Genomic DNA, 25,119 nt, shown 5'->3' on the forward strand with positions numbered 1-25,119 from the left:
GTTGAATGTTTATGTAAATGTCGTTTATATATATTTACACTTTCTCATTTGGGAACTTCTAATGTGGGTGTGGCTTTGTGACAATGATGAAAAATCTAAATCACAATTTATAAAAGCCCTTTTTACATCAGCAGAAGTCACAATGTCCTTTTACAGAAACCAAGCCGAAAACCCCAAACAGCAGGCATTGCAAACGTAGAAGCACGGTGGCTAGTGAAAAACTAGCCGGTCGACCTCTCCACATGAGGATTAATGGCCGTCGGTGATGAGACTGACCAGAGTGATGTAACAATGGAAACCAGAGTAGTTGGACAGAGGCTGTTGTATGAGGTGCAGTCATTGGTGTAGAGTGAGTAGAGGGGAGGGGAGAGTATCCTTGCTGCTCTCTGGTGCTGAGGGACAAAGAGTCACGTTTTAGCCTAAAATTAAAAACTATGGGTTTTGGTCAAATCCACAACACTGAGTGAAAGCCTGTGTGGTTTCAGTTGTGGGAATTGTCAAGGACAACCTAGAAGTGTTTCATGTTTCACAGTTGTTACATGATGCTCATTCTATAAAATGTGTTCCATCATTTACAAAATTACATATTTGATCCAGGCATATCTATCAGTGTGTGTTCTCTTGTGCACAGCCATTAGGCCTCACTCCTGTGTGTGGTAAGGTTTCTCTCAGGTGTGCATTCTCTTGTGCGAAACTAGAGTTCCTGAATTAGTGAATCTCTTCCCACATTCATCACAGCTGTAAGGCTTCTCTTCTGTATTGTGTCCGCTGGTGTGATTGCAGACTGCTCCTTTTACTGAAACTCTCGTCACACTAATCACAGCTGTGAGGTTTCTCTCCGGTGTGAATCCTCCTGTGGTACGTCAAAACCACGGCCTGAGGGAATTCCCGCAGTCGGTGCATATGAATGGTTTCTCTCCCGTGTGTGTCATCTGGTGGTACTTCAGATGCTGAGGGCAGCTGAAGCTGCGCTCAGAGGGTGCAGTGGTAGGGTGTCCCACTATGTTTGCGCTGAACGTGGCATCTCAGGTCCATAAAACACTTGAAGCTCTTGCTGCACTCTGCGCAGTAGTGAGGTTTCTCTCCTGTGTGTCTCTGCTGGTGTCTTGTAAGGTGACTCTTCAAAGTGTATCTCTTGTCACACTCTGAGCAGCTGTATGGCCTCTCTCCTGTGTGGACTCTCTGGTGAATCTTTAAGTAATCAGATCTAGAAAAACTGAGTCCACAGGCTGTGCAGCAGTATGGCTTCTTTTGGAGTGAGTTTGCAAGTCACCTGACGTGACAAAACTCATCCCACACTGATCACAGTGGTGCGGCTTCTCTCCTGTGTGCCTTCTCTTGTGAACTTTCAAGGCGCTGGCCTGGGCAAAACTCTTCCCACAGTCAGGGAAAGGGCATTGGTATGGCCTCTCTCCTGTGTGTCTTCGCTGGTGAATTCGCAAGGTTGCCATTGTGGCAAAGTTGTTCCCGCAGTCTGAGCAAGAGAACGGTTTCTCTCCCTTGTGACTATGCTCGTGTCCTTTGAGAGACTGTTGCCGAAGGAAGCTCTTGTCACAGTGGGAGCAGTGGTAAGGCTTCTCTCCAGTGTGTATAAGCTGGTGTTTCTTCAATGCATCTGGCGTTGTGCAGCTCGACTCACACTGGGAGCAGTGGTACATCTTCTTCTCTGAATGTGTGAACTTGTGATTTTTTAATGAGCCAAGTCTTGGAAAGCTCTTCTTGCAGTCAGAGCACTCATAGGGTTTCTCTCCTGTGTGTATTCTTCGGTGTGTCCCAAGACCGGTTCTATGTGCAAACCTCTGCCCACATTCAGAGCACTCGTACGGTTTCTCTCCAGTGTGAATCCGCATGTGTCCTTCCAGTGCCCTGGCAGAGGAGAGACTAGCACCGCATTGAGAGCAGCAGTGAGGTTTATCTTCTGTGTGTCTGACCTCATGTTCTTTCAGAGATCTGATGTTAGTGAAACTCAGCTCGCACTTAGAGCAGTGGTATGGCTTTTCTCCTGTGTGAATTTGCATGTGAATTTTCAGGTGATCGGACCTTCCAAATCTCCTCTGGCAAACATTGCAGCTGTGTGGTTTCTCACCTGTGTGAATTATCTGGTGTTTGTACAGGGCTGAATTAGTGGCAAAGCTTAATTTACAGTGGGAACAGTGGAAGGGTTTCTGTCCAGTGTGTGTTCGCTTATGCTGCTCTAGAGAATTAGATGATCCTAGCTTCTTGCCACACTGTGGACATTGGTATCCTTTCTCTCCAGTGTGCACTATGTTATGTCGCAAGAGTCCAGTCTTAACAGCAAACCTCTTCCCACACTCAGTACATTGGTGGGGCTTCTCTCCAGTATGTCTTAGCTGGTGACGTCTTAAAGAAGATAAAAATCTGAAGTTTTTCCCACAGTCAGTGCATTGGTAAGGTTTCTCCCCTGTGTGAATCCTCTGATGTATTCTGAGTAACTTAGCTGAGGAATAGCTTCCACCGCACTGCTCACAGTGGTGAGGCTTCTCTCCTGTGTGTATTTGTTTGTGTTCAGACAGTGCTGAGGCTTGTTTGAAACTCTTCCCACACTCAGAGCAATGGAACGGTCTCTCTCCAGTGTGAATCCGCTGGTGAGCTTTTAAGCGTTGCGATGTAACAAATCTCTTCCCGCAGTCAGAGCAGCAGTGGGGTTTTTCGCCGGTGTGTTTTATTCTCTCATGTAACCGTAAACCACTGCAGTCTTTAAATCTCTGCCCACATTCTGAGCACTGGTATGGTTTTTCTCCAGTGTGAATCCGCATGTGTCCTTCCAGTGCACTGGCAGAGGAGAGGCTAGCTCCACACTGGGAGCAGCAGTGAGGTTTCTCTCCAGTATGAATTCTCTGGTGTCCTCTAAGGTTTACTTTAGAGGTGTAACTCTTCCCACAGTCAGAGCAGCAGTGAGGTTTCTTCCTCGTGGGTCTCTGCTGGTGTTTGAGGTGTTCTGATCTGGAGAGACTTTTCTCTGCCTCCTCAGCATCAGCCTCCCAAGTTGACAAGCCCCTTCTACTGAGAGAGTGACAGTTAGGACTGTCCCCTGTGAAGCAAAGACAGACAGTTATGGTTCCTTCATATCGAAGCCAGATTTAGGCATTCTGACATTTCACACTCTTGTAACCGAATTTAAGAATTTAAAATCTTCAATGTAAAATTGTGTTAAATCTTCAAATTGTCAATGTATCCAAGGGTGTAGGAGTGTTGTAATGATAAATTAAATCTAGAATCGGCTTCCTACTTTGCAACAAAGCCTCTTTCACTCACGCCCCCAAACACACCCTCGTAAAACTGACTATCCTTCCGATCCTCGACTTCAGTGATGTCATTTACAAAATAGCTTCCAATACTCTACCCAGCAAACTGGATGCAGTCTATCATAGGTCTATCTGTTTTTCACCAAAGCCCCTTATACTACCCACCACTGCGACCTGTATGCTCTCGTTGGCTGGCCCTCGCTACATATTCGTCGCCAGACCCACTGGCTCCAGGTCATCTATAAGTCTTTATGCTAGGTAAAGCTCCGCCTTAGCTCACTGGTCACCGTAGCAACACCCACCCATAGCACACGCTCCAGCAGGTATATCGCACTGGTCATCCCCAAAGCCACTGTTTACAGACCTTTTTTTCTATTGGGTTATTGACTGTACACTTGTAAATTCCATGTGTAACTCTGTGTTGTTGTTTGTGTCGCACTGCTTTGCTTTATCTTGGCCAGGTCACAGTTGTAAATGAAAACTTGTTCTCAACTAGCTTACCTGGTTAAATAAAGATGAAATATATATATATATATATATATATTTTTTTTTATTCTACATCTTTAAACAGATTGTATTTAGTGGTAATTAATGACATTCAGGCAGTGTCCTATAATAAATGTTTGTAAGATCATAAACCCACTTAGCGCCGGTGTTTTCCTGCAGTCGACCAACCGCACAGACACCCTCTTCAGACCCAGCAGTAAGGTGTTACCAGGAGAGGTACGACCCGGGGACTCCGGGAGGGGTAGGGGGGAGGAGGGTTGGAGGGAGAGTGTTTCCTGTTAATCCAAAAAGAGAGGAGGAGTGTTGTCAAGTAATTTAAAATACTCAAATCATTCCAATCCCGTTTAAAAAGGCAAACGTTAATTAAACCTCTTTGGGATAGGGGGCAGCATTTTCACTTTTGGATAAATAGCGTACCCAATTTCAACTTTCTGCTACTCATGCCAAGAATATAAGATATGCACATTATTAGTAGATTTGGATAGAAAACACACTGACGTTTCTAAAACTGTTTGAATCATGTCTGTGAGTATAACATAACGTATGTAGCAGGCAAAACCCCGAGGACTAACCATTCAGAATGATTTATTTTTGAGGTCACTGTCTGTTCAATGGTTCTATTTGGGAAACGATATTTCTTAGGAGCTTGTTTGCAGTTCCTACCGCTTCCACTGGACGTCACCAGTCTTTGGAATTTGGTTGAGGTTATTCCTTTGTGCAATGAAGAAGTACGGCCATCTTGGACCAGGGTAACGTTGTGTGTACTGTTGGGAGTTGCGCAAGACTTGAAAAGTGACGTTGGTTTGTGATCCTCATGCATTGAAAACAGATAGATCAGTCTTCAATTTGATCGATTATTAACATTTAAAAATACCTAAAGTTGTATTACAAAAGTAGTTTGAAATGTTTTGGCAAATTTTACAGGTAACTTTTGAGATATTTTGTAGTGACGTTGTGCAAATTGGAAGCTGTTTTTTTCTGGATCAAACGCGCCAAATAAATTGACATTTTGGACATTTAACAACGGAATTAATTGAACAAAAGGACCATTTGTGATGTTTATGGGACATATTGGAGTGCCAACAAAAGAAGCTCGTCAAAGGTAAGGCATGATTTATATTTTATTTCTGTGTTGTGTGGCGCCTGCAGGGTCGAAATATGCTATTGTCTCTTTGTTTACTGTTGTGCTATCATCAGATAATAGCTGCTTATGCTTTCGCATAAGAACTTCTCCAGAGGAAGTTGACGCCAATTTTCCTCTCCGAGTGCAGAAATGCTAGTTTAGTTCCAACCTCTGAAAACCGACAAAATATGGATTAAATTCAGCGTGCACGTCACCTTCGTCTGTGTGCACAGCCAAGTGGAACTTGTGGTCTTCTTTTATTAAAAGATACAAACTGTCGGTTTGCATTTCAGGCCTGGCGGGAAGCAAACATCATTCTGCTGACCAAGACTAGTAAAAACACCCTTTACTGGCTCAAACAGCCAGAACATTCTCAGAACATTTGACAGACTAACACCTCTCGATATTTCTCCTCTCTATGCTTAAGAGCTTGAAACGGAGATATCTTTAGTTGTTCTCAAAACACGGTCTGGGCGTACTGCCAAATTGCAGATACTGATAGGTGATTTGTACAGTCAGCCACTTGCATGAACACAGAAATTGGTTTATAGAACAGCAGATGAATAGATCGCTGCAATTAGTTATAAGAAAAGCACAAACATTAAAATTCCCATTACATTATGCTACAGTAGGTAACTAACTAGACTGTCCAACAAATACAAGCAGCAGCAACTCCTATGTCAAGTTGCGTTTACAACTATAATATATTTTCTTTCACTGTTATGACATGAAGAGAGATAAAAAAAAAAAACCTTGATTCAGATATTCTGCCGACCAAATTAACCGTAACTGTGTCAGGAGCAGAAAAATATGCCCGGATCTCCAGTCGGTAGCTCGTTCAGGAAAATCCAAGGCTTGGCTGCGGCCTACTTTAGCAATCTTCCATTCAGCAATTCACGGCCATTATTACCGTTCGGGAAGAGCAACGAGATATTAAACTATGTAAACAATACTTAGTAAAGCGAAATTAAACAATAAATGAAACTGTGCTATCAATTAAATAACGTGTGTCACAACCTGACGGAGATCCGTGAAACTTGTTACCACGTTCGTGGCCGCCGACGTGTTTTTATTTATATTTTACATGTATCTAACTCACCTGATTCATTGTAGACACTCGTTTACGGTCGGTCGTTTGCAGAGTTCAGACCAAGTGAACCAGATGAGATGTTTATTCCTAGTCTGTTGAATTGTAGATTAGGGAGGTAACGGACGGTTATATTTCAACTCTGCCTAAAGTCCCGACTAGACTAGACTCCGCCTTCACATCCGTTCCACTGAAAACATTTCCTTCCCGTTACCATGGCAGCAGCTCATACAATGGAAAAGACGTTCCATTCTGCTGGTCGCAGATCATGAAATGGCCGCAGAAAAGGCGGATATGTTTTTCAAAATAAGAGTCGTCCTCCAATAACAAGCGAATTTATAGATTTTTGAAGCACTATCTTGCAGTACAACTGTACACAGCATTGCAACCACATAGGAAGAAAAAAACAAACATAATTTGATTCATTTTTTAATTATTTTCATTACACTGAACACAAATATTAATGCAACATGTTTAGTGTCGGTCGCATGTTTCATACGCACAAAAAGCGTATTTCTCTCGGTTGTTGTGCAGAAAGTTGTTTCCATCCCTGTTTGGAAGCATTTCTCCTTTGCCAAGATAATCCCTCCAGGTTTATCAAAAAGCTGATTAAACATGGTCATTCTGGGGGGGTATTTCTGTCTGTAATAAAGTAAGACGGCAGCCGATTACCCTGCAGACCTGACAATGTGTTGCAGCGGGGAGACGCAAACCCAACAAACGGTTATTGAGGAGGTGAGGATGGACTCAATTGATGCTGACATCCGGATCAGGTTGACTGGGAGTTTTTTCTAGCACTTTCTGCCGCAAGTAGTACATCCCCTGGATGACCGCTGGCACGTGGTCCTCCTGATAGAGGCCGGGACGTGGTCCTCCCGATAAAAGGTGGTGGGAGATGATGGCTCCCAAGAATTTGAATGATTCAGCCTTGCTAACAGCTAAGCCATCAATCTGGTTTTCTCTAGTCAACCACCATGTTACATGGGCTCATAGCCGTCGGTGAGTGAAATCCACAAATCCAATTGTATTTGTCACATGCGCCGAACACAACAGGTGTTCACCTTACAGTGAAATGCTTACTAACAAGCCCTTAACTATTAAGTAAAAAATAGATAAGTAAAAAAAGATATACATTAAAGAGCAGCACTAAAATAACACTAGCGAGGCTATATACAGGGGGGTGCGGGGACAGAGTCAATGTGCGGGGGCACCGGTTAGTCGAGGTAATTGAGGTAATATGTACATGTAGGTAGAGTTAAAGTGAATATGGATAGATTATAAACAGAGAGTAGCAGCAGGATAAGGGGGGGGGGTCAATGAAATTAGTCTTGGTGGCATTTTGACTAGATGTTCAGGAGTCTTATGGCTTGGGGGTAGAATCTGTTTAGAAGCCTCTTGAACCTAGACTTGGCGCTCCGGTACCACTTGCGGTGCGGTAGCAGAGAGAATAGTCTGACTCGGATGGATGGAGTCTGACAACTTATAGGGCCTTCCTCTTGTAACCAGTGTGAAATGGCTAGCTGGTTAGCGGTGTTGCGCGCGTTTCAATCGGTGACGTCACTCGCTCTGAGACTTTGAAGTAGTTGTTCCCCTTGCTCTACAGGGGACTGAGCACACACCCCTGAGGGGCTCCCGTGTTGTGGTGGATGTGTTGTTACCTACCCGTCAGGAAGTCCAGGACCCAATTGCAGAGGGAGGTGTTTAGTCCCAGGGTCTTTAGCTTAGTGATGAGCTTTGAGGGCACTATGGTGTTGAACGCCGAGCTGTAGTCAGTGAATAACATTCTCACATAGGTGTTCCTTTTGTCCAGGTGGGAAAGGGCAGTGTGGAGTGCAATAGAGATGGCATCATTTGTGGATTTGTTGGGGCGGTAAACAAATTGGAGTGGGTCTATGGTTTCTGGGATAATGGTGTTGATGTGAGTCATTACCAGCCTTTCAAAGCATTTCATGGCTACAGATGTGAGTGCTATTTGTGTGGATTTTTTTTTATAAGCTTCCGGGTTAGAGTCCCACTCCTTGAAAGCAGCAGCTCTACCCTTTAGCTCAGTGCGGATGTTGCCTGTAATCCATGGCTTCTGGTTGGGGTATGTACGTACAGTCACTGTGGGGCTTCTAGTTGGGATGTGCATCTCAAAGCATTCTTAGCATAAACGACTACACATTTAGCGTAGAGTGTAGAGCTCAAAATCAACCTGATACCCTAAAATAAACTATTTCAAAATAAGGTCTAAATCAATTACGGGCACAGTTGACCAACCCCCTCCCTTTCCCAGCACTCAAATCTTCTGCCATTTCTTCATGTTCTTCTTCAGATAGGTTCAGAGTTCAAAAGTGGATAGGCCATGATAATGTCCCAATGTCATCGTCTCCGCTGAGCCCCACCACAACTCCTACTAGGTCTTGCCCATTTGCCAACCAGTATACCAGCAATATGAGAAAAGTTTTGGAAACGGATCTCTCTCCATGCTCGCTTCACGTGGACTCCTTTGGCACTCCTGAGAGGAAAAGGCAGTTGATAACTTCAACTGGACGCTGTACAACGGTTGCTGGGGCTCGGACTCAGGTCTCTCGATAGAAGTGGCGCAGGACAGGGACACAGCGCCTTTTCTTCAGCCGGGTTTGAGTTTTTTGAGGTCCGTTTGGTCAAATGATCCCTTCCATCTAGATACACTCTGGAGTCACCTTTCCAAAAAGAGGACAGATCAGAACAGTTCATTTCTGATTCAGGAAATCCAGACAAGCTGACTGACTGTTAATGACAAATGTATTACTTAGGACCAATTTTCTTAAAACACGTCAAAGAAAACACCACATTCTGTTGATACCACGTTTTTTTCTAATTGGTTTATCCTCCCTTATATAGTGTCAACCTGGTAGCAGAGCCACGGGGGTCAGGAGGTTATCGCGATCATCCAGCAGACCCAATCTGGGGAGATTTGTATCGAAACAAATAACAAAAACACCCCTTAATTACATTCCTACATATCACATCTCACAGGGGTTTGAAAAAAATATTTGAAAGAATGCAGTCCAACGACTGTCTCTACCGGTCATCAGTCCATATGTGGATTGTAAAGGGGTTTTCCTATTAGAACGTTCCGTTTACATCTTAAAACAAACACTGGCTGCTATAACTTAAGAAAAACACAGGCGATAGTTGAAATTACAAATCAGAAAACTCACGATTTCAGTCAGTAACACAGACCCAATGCTAATGAAATGACAATTAAATCCTGCAAATAACCCTAACATAATGGTCTGTAGTCCACAATAATAAACAAGACAATTACCAGGTCATCAAAGTGTTCCTCCGCAGAGATTTCACACATGCGCAAAAAGGGGATTTTAGCGGTCAACTGGGTGAATCATCGATTTGGAAACACGTCTGGCGAGGTCAATAAAAACGGATCGTTTCTCTTCCTTTATTACATCACGTCGGCTTCTATTGCATCACGTCGGCTTCTATTGCATCACGTCGGCTTCTATTGCATCACGTCGGCTTCTATTGCATCACGTCGGCTTCTATTGCATCACGTCGGCTTCTATTGCATCACGTCGGCTTCTATTGCATCACGTCGGCTTCTATTACTTTATCGAATCAACTTCTCCCTTTATCGAATCAACTTCTCCCTTTATCGAATCAACTTCTCCCTTTATCGAATCAACTTCTCCCTTTATCGAATCAACTTCTCCCTTTATCGAATCAACTTCTCCCTTTATCGAATCAACTTCTCCCTTTATCGAATCAACTTCTCCCTTTATCGAATCAACTTCTCCCTTCATCGAATCAACTTCTCCCTTTATCGAATCAACTTCTCCCTTCATCGAATCAACTTCTCCCTTCATCGAATCAACTTCTCCCTTCATCGAATCAACTTCTCCCTTTATCCCTACGAATCAGCTCGACTTATCGAAACTTATCTACATTTTTTATTTTTTTTATTCTTATTATACACATTTCTATACTTTATCACAAACTTCAGATGAACGCGTATTTCCAAACTCACACAACTCTCATATCACAAACACAGGGAATAACACCTGAACAATAGTAACCCAGCGCCTGTTACCTGTTACCTCATTTATCAAACATTTGATCAAAACATTACACGTTATAATTTGAACTTCACCAAGCCGAGTTCTCTCTCTCTCTCTCTCGCAAGATCACCCACACACACTAGTCCTTCACTCCACATTAACCTCACCAGTCCTACTGTGATCAACTCAGTACCACGGATCTGGACTTAGGCTAATTAACAACCATGCCCAAGGATACCGCATTTAAGAACACTTATCAATGGAGTCCTGCTAGTTTACATCAGCTGTGGCCCTCTGAAGGAAGACCTCGCTCTGAGCGAAACCTCAACAGGGGCATTTATTTTTATAACTTCATCACTTATTGGACAGATAGTACTGAGGTAGGCTTGGACCATGTCGGAGATCTGGCATCCACCCGCGCACGCTACCTCTCAGATCTTAGGCGGATCCAACTGCTCAATAATGAGTATGGTTTTCCCTGAGATCCCAATTTCGGATTCCCTGTGCACAGTTTACCCAGATCTTCAGGAGCGGTCAACAAGTGTGAAGTTTCAGATCACCTCCTCGTCACCAAAAATATAAATGATTCCCACAGTTTACCCAGATCTTCAGGAGCGGTCAACAGGTGTGAAGTTCCAGATCACCTCCTCGTCACCAAAAATATAAATGATTCCCACAGTTTACCCAGATCTTCAGGAGCGGTCAACAGGTGTGAAGTTTCAGATCACCTCCTCGTCACCAAAAATATAAATGGACATTCATACCGAGAGAGATTAAGTAATTTCTTCAAACAATCATCTTTATTTAATATTGATTAATTATTGCAATAATGAAAGACTAGTCAAGCCCAACACTCTTGACTGTTGGGCAGAGCAGCCAAAACTTTACAGGCAATGCTTTTTCCACCCCTCCCCTGCAGATTGGGTCACCATAAGCCACTTTGGGTTTATCCTGTGGTCATCTGCACTGGGGGAGTTGTTCTACTCCCCCAGGTTCACCTCATCTGGGCTACATCTAACCACATCTTATCTATTGGATTTTAGGCTCCTCTCACTCCTCTCTCTCTCCTCACACAGATATTTAAAAAGAACATACAGTGGGGCAAAAAAAGTATTTAGTCAGCCACCAGTTGTGCAAGTTCTCCCACTTAAAGATGAGAGAGGCCTGTAATTTTCATCATAGGTAGTGGTAGGGTGTCCCGCTGTGTTTGCGCTGAACGTGGAATCTCAAGTCCAGTGAACACTTGAAGCAGTAGTGAGATTTCTCTCCTTTGTGTCTTTGCTGGTGTCCAGTCAGTTGACCCTTAGTGGTAAAACTCTTCTTACAATAAAAACAGTGGTAAGGCTTCTCTCATGTGTGTGTTTTTTTTTAGGTTGCCTGAGAGAATAAAACTCTTCCCACAGTCAGAGCAGTGGTGAAGTTTCTCTGTGTGTCAGCTGGTGTCTAGTAAGGTGACCCTTCAAGGTGTAACTCCTGTCACACTCTTAGCAGCTGTACGGCCTCCCTCCTGTGTGGACTCTCTGGTGAATCTTTAAGGAATCAGATCTTGAAAAACTAAGTCCACACTGTGCAGCAGTAAGGCTTCTATTTGGAGTGAGTTTGCTGGTGAGATTGAAAGTCACCCGACGTGACAAAACTCATCCCACACTGATCACAGTGGTGCGGCTTCTCTCCTGTGTGCCTTCTCTTGTGGACTTTAAAAGCAAAGGCGTGGGCAAAACTCTTCCCACAGTCAGGGAAAGGACATTGGTATGGCCTCTCTCCTGTGTGTCTTCGCTGGTGAATTCGCAAGGTTGCCGTTGTGGCAAAGTTGTTCCCGCAGTCTGAGCAAGAGTATGGTTTCTCTCCCTTGTGAAGACGCTCGTGTCCTTTGAGAGACTGTTGCCAAAGGAAGCTCTTGTCACAGTGGGAGCAGTGGTAAGGCTTCTCTCCAGTGTGAATAAGCTGGTGTTTCTTCAATGCACCTGGCGTTGTGCACCTCGACTCACACTGAGAGCAATGGTACATCTTCTCTGAATGTGTGAACTTGTGACTATTTAAAGAATCACGTCTTGAAAAGCTCTTCTTGCAGTCAGAGCACTGATAGGGTTTCTCTCCTGTGTGTATTCTTCGGTGTGTCCCAAGACTGGTTCTATGTGCAAACTTCTGCCCACATTCAGAGCACTCGTACGGTTTCTCTCCAGTGTGAATCCGCATGTGACCTTCCAGGGCCCTGGCAGAGGAGAGACTAGCACCGCACTGGGAGCAGCAGTGAGGTTTATCTTCTGTGTGTCTGACCTCATGTTCTTTCAGAGATCTGTTGTTAGCGAAACTCAGCTCGCACTTAGAGCAGTGGTATGGCTTTTCTCCCGTGTGAATTTGCATATGATTTTTCAGGTGATCCGACCGTCCAAAACTCCTCTGGCAAACATTGCAGCTGTGTGGCTTCTCGCCTGTGTGAACTCTCTGGTGTTTGTACAGGCCTGAACTAGTGGCAAAGCTCAACTTACAGTGGGAGCAGTGGAAGGGTTTCTGTCCAGTGTGTGTTCGCTTATGCTGCTCTAGAGAATTAGATGATCCTAGCTTCTTGCCACACTGTGGGCATTGGTAGCCTTTCTCTCCAGTGTGCACTTTCTTATGTTGCAAGAGTCCAGTCTTAACAGCAAACCTCTTCCCACACTCAGTACATTGGTGGGGCTTCTCTCCAGTATGTCTTACCTGGTGGCATTTTAAGGAAGACAAAAATCTGTAGCTTTTCCCACAGTCAGTGCATTGGTAAGGTTTCTCCCCTGTGTGAATCCTCTGATGTATTCGGAGTAATTTAGCAGAGGAATAGCTTCCACCGCACTGCTCACAGTGGTGAGGCTTCTCTCCTGTGTGTATTAGTTTGTGTTCAGACAGTGCCGAGGCTTCTGTGAAACTCTTCCCACACTCAGAGCAGTGGAACGGTCTCTCTCCAGTGTGAATCCGCCAGTGAGCTTTTAAGCTTTGTGATGTAGCAAATCTCTTCCCGCAGTCAGAGCAACAGTGTGGTTTTTCGCCGGTGTGTTTTATTCTCTCATGTATCCGTAAACCACTGGAGTCTTTAAATCTCTGCCCACATTCTGAGCACTGGTATGGTTTTTCTCCAGTGTGAATCCGCATGTGTCCTTCCAGTGCACTGGCAGAGGAGAGGCTAGCTCCACACTGGGAGCAGCAGTGAGGTTTCTCTCCAGTATGAATTCTCTGGTGTCCTCTAAGGTTTACTTTAGAGGTGTAACTCTTCCCACAGTCAGAGCAGCAGTGAGGTTTCTTCCTCGTGGGTCTCAGCTGTTGTTTCTTGAGGTGTTCTGATCTTGAGACACTTTTCTCTGCCTCGTCAGCTTCATGATGTTTTGCCTGCCCAGATGACAAGCCCCTTCTACTGAGAGAGTGACGGTTAGGACTGTCCCCTGTGAAGCAAAGACAGACAGTTATGGTTCCTTCATATCGAAGCCAGATTTAGGCATTCTGACATTTCACACTCTTGTAACCGAATTTAAGTATTTAAAATCTTCAATGTAAAATCGTATTAAATCTTCAAATTGTCAATGTATCCAAGGGTGTAGGAGTGTTGTAATGATAAATTAAATCTAGAATCGGCTTCCTACTTTGCAACAAAGCCTCCTTCACTCACGCCCCCAAACATACCCTCGTAAAACTGACTATCCTACCGATCCTCAACGTCATTTACAAAATAGCTTCCAATACTCGACTCAGCAAACTGGATGCAGTCTATCACAGTGCTATCCGTTTTGTCACCAAAACCCCTTATACCACCCACCACTGCGACCTGTATGCTCTAGTCGGCTGGCCCTCGCTACATATTCATCGCCAGACCCACTGGCTCCAGGTCATCTATAAGTCTAGGCTAGGTAAAGCTCCGCCTTAGCTCACTGGTCACCATAGCAACACTCATACCACAGCACGCGCTCCAGCAGGTATATCGCACTGGTAATCGCCAAAGCCAATAACTCATTTGGCCGCCTTTCCTTCCAGTTCTCTGCTGACAATGACTGAAACGAATTGCAAAAATCGAAGCTAGAGACTTATATTTCTCAAACAAACTTTAAACATCAGCTATCCGAGCAGCTAACATAGCCCATCTGTAAACCCAATCTACCTACCTCATCCCCATATTGTTTATATTTACCTTTCTGCTCTTTTGCATACCAGTATTTCTACTTGCACATCATCATCTGCTCATCTATCCCTCCAGTGTTAATTTGCTAAATTGTAATTACTTCGCTACTATTGGCCTATTTATTGCCTTACCTCCTAACGCCATTTGCACCCACTGTATATAGACTTTTTTCCTATTGTGTTTTTGACACTTGTTTATTCCATGTGTGTTGTTGTTTGTGTCGCACTGCTTTGCTTTATCTTGGCCATGTCGCAGTTGTAAACTAGCCTACCTGGTTCAATAAATATATATATTTTTTTAAGAATTCTACATCTTTTAAACAGATTGTATTTAGTGGTAATTAATGACATCCAGGGAGTGTCCCAAAATACATTTATATAACAGCATGAACCCACTTAGCTCCGGCGTTTTCCTGTAGTCGACCAGCCGCACAGACAGCCTCTTCAGACCCAGCAGTAAGGTGTTACCAGGAGAGGTATGACCCGGGGACTCCGGGAGGGGTAGGGGGGAGGAGGGTTGGAGGGAGAGTGTTTCCTGTTACCCCAAAAAGAGAGGAGGAGTGTTGTCATATTGGTACAAAACAATATTGATCTAAAACAAGTCTTCAAATAGTAAACCTTTGTCCAGAAAACTGTTTCTCTGAGTTGTTCCTGATGTCCTATTTATAGTCTAGTGTTGCATTATGGGAACTGTGTATCCATGTATAGTCTAGTGTTGCATTATGGGAACTGTGTCTCCACGTAGTCTAGTGTTGCATTATGGGAACTGTGTCTCCATGTATAGTCTAGTGTTGCATTATGGGAACTGTGTCTCCATGTATAGTCTAGTGTTGCATTATGGGAACTGTGTCTCCATGTATAGTCTAGTGTTGCATTATGGGAACTGTGTCTCCACGTATAGTCTGGGGTTTTTCTATTACAGCAGCAGTGTGTCGCCAGTGATCATGTTGATGTTGTGTTATCATTGTTAGTGTTGCATTATGGGAACTGTGTCTCCATGTATAGCTCTTACACACCGAGGACTTGAGAAGAGCACAATCAACAACATCTGCATCATCATCATAGTTGCTTTGAGAAGGTGTTAACCCATGTCAGTAATTTAAAATACTCAATCCAATCCCGTTTAAAAAGACGCATATAAAGGACCCCTCCTCCAGAGGAAGTTGAGGTTAGCTGAACTATTAAAGGACCCCTCCTCCAGAGGAAGTTGAGGTTAGCTGAAATATTAAAGGACCCCTCCTCCAGAGGAAGTTGAGGTTAGCTGAAATATTAAAGGACCCCTCCTCCAGAGGAAGTTGATGAGGTTAGCTGAAATATTAAAGGACCCCTCCCCCAGAGGAAGTTGATGAGGTTAGCTGAAATATTAAAGGACCCCTCCTCCAGAGGAAGTTGAGGTTAGCTGAAATATTAAAGGACCCCTCCTCCAGAGGAAGTTGAGGTTAGCTGAAATATTAAAGGACCCCTCCCCCAGAGGAAGTTGATGAGGTTAGCTGAAATCTTAAAGGACCCCTCCTGTTTTCAATGAGGACACTCTCAGTTAGATAGCAAATGTTCAGTTTTTCCAAAAAGATTCTTTGTGTATTAGAAATCGCTCCGTTTTGTACATTACATTTGGCTACCAAAAAAACCTGAAAATTCAGTCATTAAAACACCAAACTTTTTTCCAAATTAACTCCATAATATCGACTGAAACATGGCAAACGTTGTTTAGAATCAATCCTCAAGGTGTTTTTCACATATCTCTTCGATGATATCGTTCGTGGAAGCCTGGTTACTTCTCTCTATCAAATAGAAAAATAGTTGCACCTGGCGTTTGCGCACCAATTTCGACGCAGGACACCAGGCGGACACCTGGCAAATGTAGTCTCTTATGGTCAATCTTCCAATGATATGCCTACAAATATGTCACAATGCTGCCGACACCTTGGGGATACGGCAGAAAGTCTAAGCTCATTCCTGTCGCATTCACAGCCATATAAGGAGACAATGGAAAACAGCGCCTCAGAAATTTTGCTCATTTCCTGTTTGAAGGTTCATCTTGGTTTCGCCTGTAGCATGAGTTCTGTGGCACTCACAGACAATATCTTTGCAGATTTTGAAACGTCAGTGTTTTCTTTCCAAAGCTGTCAATTATATGCATCATCAAGCATCTTTTCGTGACAAAAAATTGCGCTTAAAACGGGAAAGTTTTTTTATCCAATTATGAAATAGCGCCCCCATAGTTACAACAGGTTAACTATTCACAACTGTGGATAATTGGTTCCAAAAGATGTTTCAAGCATAATAGTACCTGTAACTATTCTGGCTAGCTACCATTGACCTGTTTTTCCCGATAGCCTAATTATCTGTAGGTTAGGTAGCTAGTAGTAGCTAGCTCCAAATGTAGCTAGCTTGTAACTAAAATAACAGCTGGAACAAACTAGCAGTAATGTTTACAAGTATCCCCACTAGCTGGCTACTAGACGACCAACGAATTCATGAAGTATTCAGACGCCTTGACTTGTCCACATTTTGTTAGTCACAGCCTTATTCTAAAATGGATTAAATTAAAATGTTTTCCTCATCTACACACATAATGACAAAGCAAAAAACAGGTTTTTAGAAATGTTTGCAAAAGTATTAAAACATTTAAACAAATATACCTTATTTAAATAAGTATTCAGACCCTTTGTTATGGGACTCGAAATTGAGCTCAAGTGCATCCTGTTCCCATCGATCATCCCTGAGATATTTCTACAACTTGATTAGAGTCCACTTGTGGTAAATTCAATTGAATGGACATGATTTGGAAAGGCACACACCTGTCTATATAAAAAAAGGTCCCACTGTTGACAGTGCATGTCAGAGCATAAACCAAGCCACTAGGTCAAAGGAATTGTCCGTAGAGTTCCGAGACAGGACAGGATTGTGTCGAAGGCACAGATCTGGCGAGGGTACCAAAACATGTCTGCAGCATTGAAGGTCCCCAAGAACACAGTGGCCTCCATCATTCTGCAGCATTGAAGGTCCCCAAGGACACAGTGGCCTCCATCATTCTGCAGCATTGAAGGTCCCCAAGGACACAGTGGCCTCCATCATTCTGCAGCATTGAAGGTCCCCAAGGACACAGTGGTCTCCATCATTCTGCAGCATTGAAGGTCCCCCAAGAACACAGTGACCTCCATCATTCTGCAGCATTGAAGGTCCCCCAAGAACACAGTGGCCACCATCATTCTGTAGCATTAAAGGTCCCCAAGAACACAGTGACCTCCATCATTCTGCAGCATTGAAGGTCCCCCAAGAACACAGTGGTCTCCATCATTCTTAAATGGAAGAAGTTTGTAACCACCTTGGATGTCAAGCGTCACAGCTGAAAGAAACCTGGTACAATTCCCTACGGTGAAGCATGGTGGTGGCGGCATCATCCTGTGGGGATGGTTCTTCAGCGGCAGGGAGACTAGTCAGGATCAAGGGAAAGATGAAACGGAGCAAAGGACAGAGAGATCCTTGAAGAAAACCCACTCTAGAGTGCTCAGGACCAAATTGTTAACAGCTGTGCATTACAGGGTGCAAAACAGCTGGGAAGAGACTTTGATGTACTGAAACCATGGCACATAGTGAACTGATATATATATATATATAACGTTGTTAGTCGCAAGAATTTTGTTTAAGAATTTAAATAAAGTGGAAGTGTTGAATCAAGTGTTTTTGTTGTATCAGTTCACTATGTGCCATGGAATGAAAATGAAAATGTAGGCAAAAAGGCGAACTCAGTTCCTTCATTCATTAAATCAGATGGCTAAGTCAACACAAAACCCACTGATATCTCCAAGTAGTTGGGAGGAGCTGGCAACATGTGCAAACTTGGACATGATAGCAACAAATTCTGAAACTACACAAAAATGAATAACTGACCAAATTATGAAAGCATTGTAATTTTAAATTCAGTAAAGTGAGAGGTGAAGCAACTATTGTTTTATCAACAACGACAAGCCACCTGGGTCTGAAAACTTGGATGGAAAATGAAAATTTAATGAGGATCATAGCGGATGATAGTGCCACTCCTATTAGCCATCCCTTCAATCTAAACAGAGGAAAGTGTTCACCCTCAGGTCTGGAGGTAAACGTCATGAGAACAGCAAAGCATCCACTACAGGCTCAAACAGCCGACCAATCAGCCTGCTACCAACCCTTAGTAAACTTTGATTTAAAAAAGGGAGGGGCATTCAGGGAGGGGCATTCAACAGGGAGTTACAGGGAGGGGCATTCAACATGTACAGCACTGACACAAGTGACTGATGATTGGCTGAAACAAATTGACGATAAGAAGCTTGTGGGAGCTGTTATATTAGACTTCAGTGCAGCTTTTGCCATTATCAATCATAATCTGCTGCTGGGAAAAGGCTGTTATGGCTTCCCTGCTATATTGTGGATCGAGAGTTCTGTCTAACAGAACACAGAGAGTGTTCTTTAATGGAATTCTCTCGCCAACATAATCCAGGTAGAATTCGGAATTCCCCAGGGCAGTTGTCTAGGCCCCTTTGAAAAGAAACGGTCTTTACTAATGACCTGCCACTGGCTCTGAGTAAAGACTGTGTGTCTATGTATGACAACACTACACACGTCCTCTACCAACGGGAATTGAAATCGCTGCTACACTTTTTTTCCCACTTTTGGATAAATAGCGTGCCCAATTTCAACTTCCTGCTACTCATGCCAAGAATATAAGATATGCATATCATTCATAGATTTGGATAGGAAGCACTCTGAAGTTTCTAAAACTGTTTGAATCATGTCTGTGGGTATTACAGAACTTATGTAGCAGGCAAAACCCCAAGGACTAACTGTTCAGAATTATTTTTTCCCCCTCTCTCTGTTCCCTGAGTTGTCCCTGAGTTGTCATTGCCAAGGGATATTTCTTAGGAACCTGTTTTCAGTTCCTACCGCTTCCACTGGATGTCACCAGTCTCTGGATTTTGGTTGAGGTTATTCCTTTGTGCATGAAGAAGTAGGCCAACTAGGAACTGGGTACATGGTTGAGAGTTGCGTAAGACGTGAAAAGTATCGCTGGTTTGTTTTCATTCCTGTATTGAACACAGAAAGACCCGTCTACAATTTGATCGATTATTAACGTTTAAAAAATACCGAAAGTTGTATTACAAAAGTAGTTTGAAATATTTTGGCAAAGTTCATAGGCAACTTTTGAAATATTTTGTAGTGACGTTGCGTTTTTTGTAAGCTGTTTTTTTTGTATCAAACACGCTTTATAAATGGGCATTTTGGATATATATGGAAGGAATTAATAGAACAAAGGGACCAATTGTGATGTTTATGGGACATATTAAAGAAGAAGTCAATAATGCATGTTTTATATTTTATATAATATTCTATTTTTATGTTTGGAAAAATAACGTTCCCAAAGTAAAAGCCTATTTTTCAGGACCAGATGATAGAATATATATAATATAATAATATATATAATATAATTACAGCTTAGGATAGAAAACACTCCAAAGTTTCCAAAACTGTAAAAATATTGTCTGTGAGAATAACAGAACTGATATTGCAGGTGAAAAGCAAAAGCCTGAGAAAAATCCAATCAGGAAGTGACTCTTATTTTGAAACCCCTGTTTTCCTATGCATCCCTATTGCTCTATTGCCCATTGAAAGGGATATTAACCAGATTCCTTTTTCTATGGCTTCCCTAAGGTGTCAGCCTTTAGACATAGTTTCAGGCTTTTATTTTGAAGAATGAGCGTGAACGACCACATTGCGTAAGTGGACAGGTGGGGGCTCTCAGAGTGAGGGCTCTCAGAGAGAGGCGGCCATTGTTACTCCCGGTCCTAGTGAAAAGCCAACTGTCCCGGTTGATATATTATCGAATAGATATTTGAAAAACACCCTGAGGATTGATGATAAAAAACATTTGACATGTTTCTGTCGACATTATGGATATAATTTGGAATTTTTGTCTGCGTTGTCATGACCGCTCTTTCCGGTGGATTCCTGGGCATAACGCACCAAACTAACGGAGGTATTTGGATATAAAAAATATCTTTATGGAACAAAAGGAACATTTGTTGTCTAACTGGGAGTCTCGTGAGTGAAAACATCCGAAGATCATCAAAGGTAAACTATTAATTTGATTGCTTTTCTGATTTTCGTGACCAAGTTACCTGATGCTAGGTGTACTTATTGTTTTGTTGTCGATAAACTTATACAAACGCTTGTATTTGCTTTCAATTTTTTTTTTTTTTGCTTTCGCTGTTAAGCATAATTTCAAAATCTGAGATGACAGGGTGATTAACAAAAGGCTAAGCTGTGTTTCGCTATATTTCACTTGTGATTTCATGAATATGAATGAATATGAATATTTTCTAGTAATATTATTTGACTGTTGCGCTATGCTATTCAGCGTTGCTGATGACAAATATACCGGATCCGGTATAGCGCAATCAACAAGGTAGGTCATACAGACCCTGGTTATGTTGCATCTGGACTGCTGTCCAGTCATGTGGTCAGGTGCCACAAAGAGGAACTTACAGTTACAATTGACTCAGAACAGCACGGCTGGCCCTTAAATGTACACAGAGAGCTAACAATGATATGCATGTCAATTTCTCCTGGCTCAAAGTAGAGGAGAGATGCATCACTGCTTGTATTTGTGAGAGGTGTTGACAAGCTGAATGCACCGAGCTGTCTGTTTGAACTACTGGCACACATCTCAGACACCCATGCACACTAGAGGTCGACGACTATGATTTTTCAACGCCGATACCGATTATTGGAGGACCCAAAAAGTCAGATACCGATTAATCGGCCGATTATGATTTATTTATTTGTAATAATGACAACACTGAATGAACACTTATTTTAACTTAATATAATACATCAATAAAATCTATTTAGCCTCAAATAAATAATGAAACATGTTCAATTTGGTTTAAATAATGCAAAAACAAAGTGTTGGAGAAGAAAGTAAAAGTGCAATATGTGCCATGTAAAAAAGCTAACGTTTGAGTTCCTTGCTCAGAACATGAGAACATATGAAAGCTGGTGGTTCCTTTTAACATGAGACTTCAATATTCCAAGGTAAGAGGTTTTAGTGTGTAGTTAATATAGTATTTATAGAACTATTTCTCTCTATACCATTTGTATTTCATATACATTTGACTATTGGATGTTCTTATAGGCACTTTAGTATTGCCAGTGTAACAGTATAGCTTCCGTCCCTCTCCTCGCTCCTACCTGGGCTCGAACCAGGAACACACATAGGACTATTCGGAATCGAATAGTCAATTGTAACTTCGCTGTGCATCAAGCATTGAGCTGTTTATGACTAACATCGCTCAGTCAGACTGCTCTATCAAATAAAAAATCATAGACTTAATTATAACATAATAACACACTGAAATACGAGCCATAGGTCATTAATAATGAATAATCGATTCCTGAAACTATAATTTCGAGAAAAAAGCGTTTATTCTTTCAGTGAAATACGGAAACGTTACGTATTTTATCGAACGGGTGGCATCCCTAAGTCTAAATATTGCTGTTACATTGTACAACCTTCAATGTTATGACACTCTTGACCCAAACTGCTACAGACCTATATCTATCCTACCCTGTCTTTCTAAGGTCTTCGAAATCCAAGTTAACAGATTACCGACCATTTTGAATCTCACTGTACCTTCTCCGCTAATGCAATCTGGTTTCAGAGCTGGTCATGGGTGCACCTCAGCCACGCTCAAGGTCCTAAACGACATCATAACCGCCATCGATAAGAGACATTACCGTGCAGCCGTATTCATCTACCAGGCCAAGGCTTTCGACTCTGTCATTCACCACATTCTTATTTGCAGACTCGACAGCCTTGGTTTCTCAAATGATTGCCATGCCTGGTTTCCCAACAACTTCTCTGATAGAGTTCAGTGTGTCAAATCGGAGGGCCTGTTCTCTGGACCTCTGGCAGTCTCTATGGGGGTGCCACAGGGTTCAATTCTCGGGCTGACTCTCTTCTCTGTATACATCAATGATGTCGCTCTTGCTGCTGGTGATTCTTTGATCCACCTCTACGCAGACGACACCATTCTGTATACTTCTGGCCCTTCTTTGGACACTGTGTTAAATAACCTCCAGACGAGCTTCAATTCCATAAAACTCTCCTTCCGTGGCCTCCAACTGCTCTTAAACACAAGTAAAACTAAATGCATGCTATTCAATCGATCACTGCCCGAAACCTGCTCGCCCGTCCAGCATCACTACTCTGGACGGTTCTGACTTAGAATACGTGGACAACTACAAATAAGTGGGTGTCTGGTTAGACTGTAAACTCTCCTTCCTGACTCACATTAAGCATCTCCAATCCAAAATTAAATCTAGAATCGGCTTCCTATATCACAACAAAGCATCCTTCACTCATGCTGCCAAACATACCCTCGTAAAATTGACCATCCTACCGATCCTCGACTTTGGTTATGTCATCTATAAAATAGTCAACACACTACTCAACAAACTGGATGCAGTCTATCACAGTGCGATCCGTTTTGTCACCAAAGCCCCATACACTACCCACCATTGCGACCTGTACGCTCTCATTGGTTGGCCCTCGCTTCATACTCTTTGGTCGTCTTTCCTTCCAGTTCTCTGCTGCCAATGACTGGAACGAACTGCAAAATCTCTGAAGCTGGAGACTCACATCTCCCTCACTAGCTTTAAGCACCAGCTGTCAGAGCAGCTCACAGATCACTGCACCTGTACACAGCCCATCTGTAAACAGCCTATCTATCTACCTCATCCCCATACTGTGTTTATTTATCTTGCTCCTTTGCACCCCAGTATCTCTACCTACACATCCATCTTCTGCCTATCTACCATTCCAGTGTTTAATTGCTATATTGTAATTACTTCGCCACCATGGCCTATTTATTTCCTTAACTTACCTCATTTCCACTCACTGTATATAGACTTTGTTTTCTTTTGTTCTACTGTATTATTGACTGTGTTTTGTTTATTCCATGTGTAACTCTGTGTTGTTGTATGTGTCACATTGCTATGCTTTATCTTGGCCGGATCGCAGTTGTGAGATGAGAACTTGTTCTCAACTAGCCTACCTGGTTAAATAAACGTGAAAAAAAAAAAAAATAGTGTACCTATGATGAAAATTACAGGCCTCTCATCTTTTTAAGTGGGAGAACTTGCACAATTGGTGGCTGACTAAATACTTTTTTGCCCCACTGTATAGTACAATACAGTAGGTCTACCTAACCAGAGTAATTATAGTATACTACAGTAGACCTAACTAACCAGACTAATTATAGTATACTACAGTAGACCTATCTAACCAGACTAATTATAATATACTACAGTAGACCTAACTAACCAGACTAATTATAATATACTACAGTAGACCTAACTAACCAGACTAATTATAGTATACTACAGTAGACCTATCCATTCAGACTAATTATAGTATACTACAGTAGACCTAACTAACCAGACTAATTATAGTATACTACAGTAAGTCTATCCATTCAGACTAAATATAATATACTACAGTAGACCTATCCATTCAGACTAATTATAGTATACTACAGTAGACCTAACTAACCAGACTAATTATAGTATACTACAGTAGACCTATCCATTCAGACTAATTATAGTATACTACAGTAGACCTATCTAACCAGACTAATTATAATATACTACAGTAGGTCTAAATAACCAGACTAATTGTAATATACTACAGTAGACCTATCTAACCAGACTAATTATAATATACTACAGTAGGTCTATCCATACAGACTAATTATAGTATACTACAGTAGACCTATCCATTCAGATTAATTATAATATACTACAGTAGACCTAACTAACCAGACTAATTATAGTATACTACAGTAGGCCTAACTAACCAGACTAATTATAGTATACTACAGTAGACATATCCATTCAGACTAATTATAATATACACCAGTAGGTCTAACTAAGCAGACTGTCCGACAAATACAAGAAGAAGCAATTCCTATGTCAAGTCGCGTTTACAACAATTATATATTTTATTTAAATGTTATGAAGAGAAGAGAGATGAAAAACATTGATTCTGATATTCTGTCAACCAATATGCCCGGATCTGCAGACCAAATTAACTTAAAATGTTGGCCGCAGCAAAACCTTGGATTTTCCTAAACGAGCTACCGACTGGAGAGCCTGTCTGCTCCTGACATATGCCCGGATCTCCAGTCGGTAGCTCGTTCAGGAAAATCCAAGGCTTTGCTGCGGCCTACTTTAGCAATCTTCCATTCAGCAATTCACGGCCATTATTACCGTTCGGGAAGAGCAACGAGATATTAAACTATGTAAACAATACTTAGTAAAGCGAAATTAATTAAACAATAAATGAAACTGTGTTATAAATTAAATAAATTTGTCACCATCTGACCGAGCTCCGTGAAACGTGTTACCTCGTTCGTGGCCGCCGACGTGTTTTTATTTATATTTTACATGTATCTAACTCACCTGATTCATTGTAGACACTCGTTTACGGTCGGTCGTTTGCAGAGTTCAGACCAAGTGAACCAGATGAGATGTTTATTCCTAGTCTGTTGAATTGTAGATTAGGGAGGTAGAGTTTATTCTAACCTGTGACTGTGGGAGCATGACTATGGCTCCATTTCCATTATTAGCAGCATCTAGGCTGTCCACTTTGAAGAGCTGAGACAGAATGGCTATATAAGGAATGGAACGTATAGGACCAGGCCCCCCGCTACCATTATAACATATACAGCAGTCAGATGTGGGAGTTAATTAACAAGCAAGAACTGAGATGGAAAGATGATGGTGGAGAAAGGTCAAGGGAAGCTATTTTCATATAGAGGGAGGGGACTCTATACGTTATGCAAAGACAGAATCCTATAAAGGCAGGACTCTGTAATATGAGAATTTAGTATTTTTCATGGAAGAGCTCGGCTCTGTTAA

At 42.3% G+C, this 25,119-nt stretch overlaps 2 protein-coding genes across 2 annotated transcripts; both read right to left on the bottom strand.

The window, feature by feature from the left end:
* Window positions 1–382: 382 nt before the first annotated feature.
* LOC112230168 (zinc finger protein 883) lies at window positions 383–6,283 on the bottom strand. Its single transcript, XM_024396358.2, has 3 exons — window positions 5,996–6,283; window positions 3,910–4,048; window positions 383–3,052 (listed from the first exon to the last, which is right to left on the bottom strand). The coding sequence occupies exons 1-3, from the start codon at window positions 6,002–6,004 to the stop codon at window positions 1,194–1,196; spliced, it is 2,007 nt and encodes a 668-aa protein (XP_024252126.2). The 5' UTR covers window positions 6,005–6,283; the 3' UTR covers window positions 383–1,193.
* A 4,548-nt stretch (window positions 6,284–10,831) lies between these two features.
* LOC112220595 (zinc finger protein 883) lies at window positions 10,832–24,794 on the bottom strand. Its single transcript, XM_024382440.2, has 3 exons — window positions 24,661–24,794; window positions 14,560–14,698; window positions 10,832–13,433 (listed from the first exon to the last, which is right to left on the bottom strand). The coding sequence occupies exons 1-3, from the start codon at window positions 24,667–24,669 to the stop codon at window positions 11,608–11,610; spliced, it is 1,974 nt and encodes a 657-aa protein (XP_024238208.2). The 5' UTR covers window positions 24,670–24,794; the 3' UTR covers window positions 10,832–11,607.
* Between the last annotated feature and the right edge of the window lie 325 nt (window positions 24,795–25,119).

This window comes from Oncorhynchus tshawytscha, unplaced genomic scaffold (genome assembly GCF_018296145.1).
Source record: "Oncorhynchus tshawytscha isolate Ot180627B unplaced genomic scaffold, Otsh_v2.0 Un_contig_8328_pilon_pilon, whole genome shotgun sequence".
In the NCBI taxonomy this organism is placed as follows: Eukaryota; Metazoa; Chordata; class Actinopteri; order Salmoniformes; family Salmonidae; genus Oncorhynchus; species Oncorhynchus tshawytscha.